Here is a 3,354-nt window from a genome sequence, read left to right on the forward strand (position 1 = left end):
CTCCAACGCTATCTCGCATTATTAAGTTTCGCCTGGCGAGCGAGACCTGGTGTTCCCTTTATATTTCCGATCCGTCTCTCTTCTCTCGCCTCTCGAGATTTTTCTCGTCCCCCCTCCTCGCGTGAATACTTGACGGCCCTCCGAGGGAACGCAGCCGGCTTAAAATTCGTTCGATCCAACGTTCAATTCCTGGAGCCGGATCGAAACAAATCTTCTTTCGAGTTTGTGAAACGTGTCGCGAAATTTCGATTCGAGAAGAGAGATGGCGGATTGATTGAAAATATCGGATCGTGTATATATATATATATATGAAGTATGAGTATATGAAGTAAGAGTTTTAAGATGTTTTACCTGATTGTTAACTTCTTCTCTCATGAAGTTATCGAGGGACGACACCGCGTCCAGGACGGTGAGATTATTGTGCCGTCGCAGCAAACTCTCGTCCTTTTCGCTGTAGCCCAGGAACATGAAAACTCCGTGCGGTATAGAGTAAGCGTCTGCAGAGACAATTCGAGAAGATTATTATAAAAATCTCTTGTAAGGGAGAATTAATTACGATAGTGAAATTATGCACGAGCTATCTTGTTAATGAAAGAATTAATGTTGAATATTCTATTTAATTGGGATGTGAATCTGTTCGAACGATATTCAAAGGATAGTATATTCACCGGGTGATGGCCGCATGCATATGAAACGACCGCTATAGCAAAGGCAGGGTCCGCGATGCGCCTGATACGCCGGTGCTTCGTGATTGTAGAAGGCGAAGTCCGTCTTGCAGGGCGATGAATCCACGCAGATCGTGTTGCAGATCAAAACTTCACCCTCGCCGCATTGGCACAACTCCGAACATTCTGGTTCATCCTCGCGATACAGCTACATACGAATCGAGCATATACGGATTGGTTTCAGAGTATAAAGTGCATAAGCTCGGATTTAAATCTTTTTCACTCGATCCTGATGATTTGGCTCTACGACTCGTTTTTTTCTTTTTTCGTTCAAGATGAAAAGGATCAAAGTTCAGGAAGATGTGTTTCGAAATATTAAAGAATTTACTTAAAGAATAACGAATGATTAAAAAATTTCTTTCTTCTTACTTTTATATGTATATATATGAATTATATGAATAATTTTCAAAATTTCCAATTTCGACGAAGAGAAAATTTAGGATAAGGATTTTCCAGATATTAAATCCTGTAATTTTACTTGTTATTTTGAAATTGATAATTGTAATGGAACACGATAATCGGGATACACGGCGTACCGTTTTAAAGATGAATGACCCAGCTTCAAAAACATGTACACTGAATGTTAATTATCGCCGACGTTAATCGTGCCACTTCGAATTAAACTTTTCACTCCCCGATTCGACGTTGTTGTTAATTCACGCACATCGATCGGCGAGATAATGAACTTCCGTGGATTCGCAATTTTTTTTCATCGCGCGAAACGGCATTAAAAGCTTGTTTATTATTTTCGACCGTGTTTCTTTCATTTTTGCACCAATTAAAAGGCTTTGCCCCGTGTTGCCGCTAAGCGTTCCGAGAGAACCAAACTCTCTGAAATCCTGTACGCGTTACACCGCGTACGCGATTAAAACCAGTGAAACCGCACAATGGATATTTTTTTAACAATGTTTGATTTTAATAAATGGTATCAAAGGTGAACAAAAAAAAGCAATATAAACGTACGGAAATTGTTTAACGAATTAACAAAAGGATATTTTTGAATTATTTACTATACTCTATTCGATATATTTTACATAAATTTCAACGAGAGAGAGAGAGGGGAAAAAAAACGGAGGAAAAAAATAGCATTTGATATTGTATCCCAATGTAACGTATAACATATTTTATAAAGCTATACTAAAACTATATTTTTAAGCAAAAGACTTTAAAGATAAGTTTTAAATCGATTCTTCGGCATCCCATTAATCAAAAGTAGTAATAAAACTCGATCAAACTCTATCAAAATTCTATTAAAATTCAAACTAAATCGCTTCGAATCGCTAGAAAATCGAAAACTCCTGATCTTTCTCTTCAATAATAACCCAATTTAAAAAATAACGATTGATTCAACTTAATTTTCAATCTCTCATTCCCTACATCTTCCTGAACGTTCTCCCCGATCCGTTTCCCGAATCGTTCCCTTTTCGCCCGATCGGACGCGAAAATACAGATTGTCGAAACTCACCCTCTTTCCTTCGCCCTCCCTTATGTATTGGTGACTCTGCCTCGGCCTTTGAACCACACAGAAGCCTATAAAGAGACACGCGTTTCAGACAGGTACAACGTTTCCTGGCAAACTGTTTTCCCCGTCTCCTTTTCTCGCTCTCCCCCACCCCTCCCTCGACCCACCCTAAAACCGTCGCCACCCTCATTCCTCCATAGTTTCGAATCTTTTCTTTTTACCTCTGGTGTTTCAAACCACCCGCCATCACCGTGCCTCGCTTTGTAACGTTCGACGCACGCCAAACGGGGCGAAACGAAAATTCCTCATCGCGCGTGTGTGTGTGTGTGTGTCCTGTGAACGGAATCCCTCTTTTCTCCGCCCGGTTCAAACGGATTGAACGGAATCCCTCTTTTCTCCGCCCGGTTCAAACGGATCAAAGAAGTTCCACATTTTCCACGTCCAGGAAACACATTTGCACGCATCCACTCATCGAGGAGTCCCATTTTCAATATCCATTTCCTTCCACCCAGATTTTGGAAATTCTTATTCACCCTCAAGTAAATTCCAAATTGTTCGAAAGGAGACGTTGTTCGAGTTTTTGGAGATAGAGAGAGGAGACTGGTTTATATATATGTGTGTGTAGGAAACGCGTGTGTATACTTACGAGGCGGCGTAGTGGTGGTGGTGGTGGTGGTGGGTGTGGTACTAATGGTGGTGCTGCTAGTGGTGGTGATTTCCCAAGTTTCCGTGGGTTCGGTGGTTGTCCACCTCGTCACTTCCGGTATTTGATTATCCTCTACTTGCTCGACCACGGTTGTGACCGTCGTTGTGCTAACCGATGGCGACTTGGTCGTTGACAAGACGGTAGTCGTCGTTGTCCTCGGGTAATGATGGTGTTTCCTCCTCGCGTGGTAATCCTTCTGGGACTCGACTGGAAATCATCGATCAATAATTCTATCTCGATCGTTGGCTTTGAAATTTCTTGCTTCTTTCAACTCTTTTCGCGATGAAAAGAAAAGAAGAAGAAAAAATGGAATCGAAAGATTTGGAGAGACACGTAAATGTTTAAATTTTGTAAATAAATTTCACGCGATTGTCGTTGGTCCAGGTTAATTTGCATCCATCCAGCCCGTTTGCATCGGCTATCCAGCGAAAGGAGGGCGTCGAATTACCCCCCCCCCCCCC

At 41.6% G+C, this 3,354-nt stretch overlaps 1 protein-coding gene across 4 annotated transcripts in view; it reads right to left on the bottom strand.

Annotated features, from left to right (window-relative positions):
- Positions 1-3,354, bottom strand: part of LOC102673215 — a 255,084-nt gene that overhangs the window by 42,258 nt on the left and 209,472 nt on the right. For all 4 annotated transcript variants that reach the window (XM_006619901.2, XM_006619900.2, XM_031512510.1 and 1 more), the window contains exons 11-14: positions 2,834-3,100; positions 2,191-2,255; positions 669-873; positions 352-497 (exon numbers count right to left, since the gene is read on the bottom strand). In XM_006619901.2, the coding sequence (XP_006619964.1) occupies positions 352-497; positions 669-873; positions 2,191-2,255; positions 2,834-3,100 (683 nt within the window). The remainder of the gene's footprint in view (positions 1-351; positions 498-668; positions 874-2,190; positions 2,256-2,833; positions 3,101-3,354) is intronic.

The sequence above is a fragment of the Apis dorsata genome, unplaced genomic scaffold (genome assembly GCF_000469605.1).
Source record: "Apis dorsata unplaced genomic scaffold, Apis dorsata 1.3 scaffold_455, whole genome shotgun sequence".
NCBI lineage: Eukaryota > Metazoa > Arthropoda > Insecta > Hymenoptera > Apidae > Apis > Apis dorsata.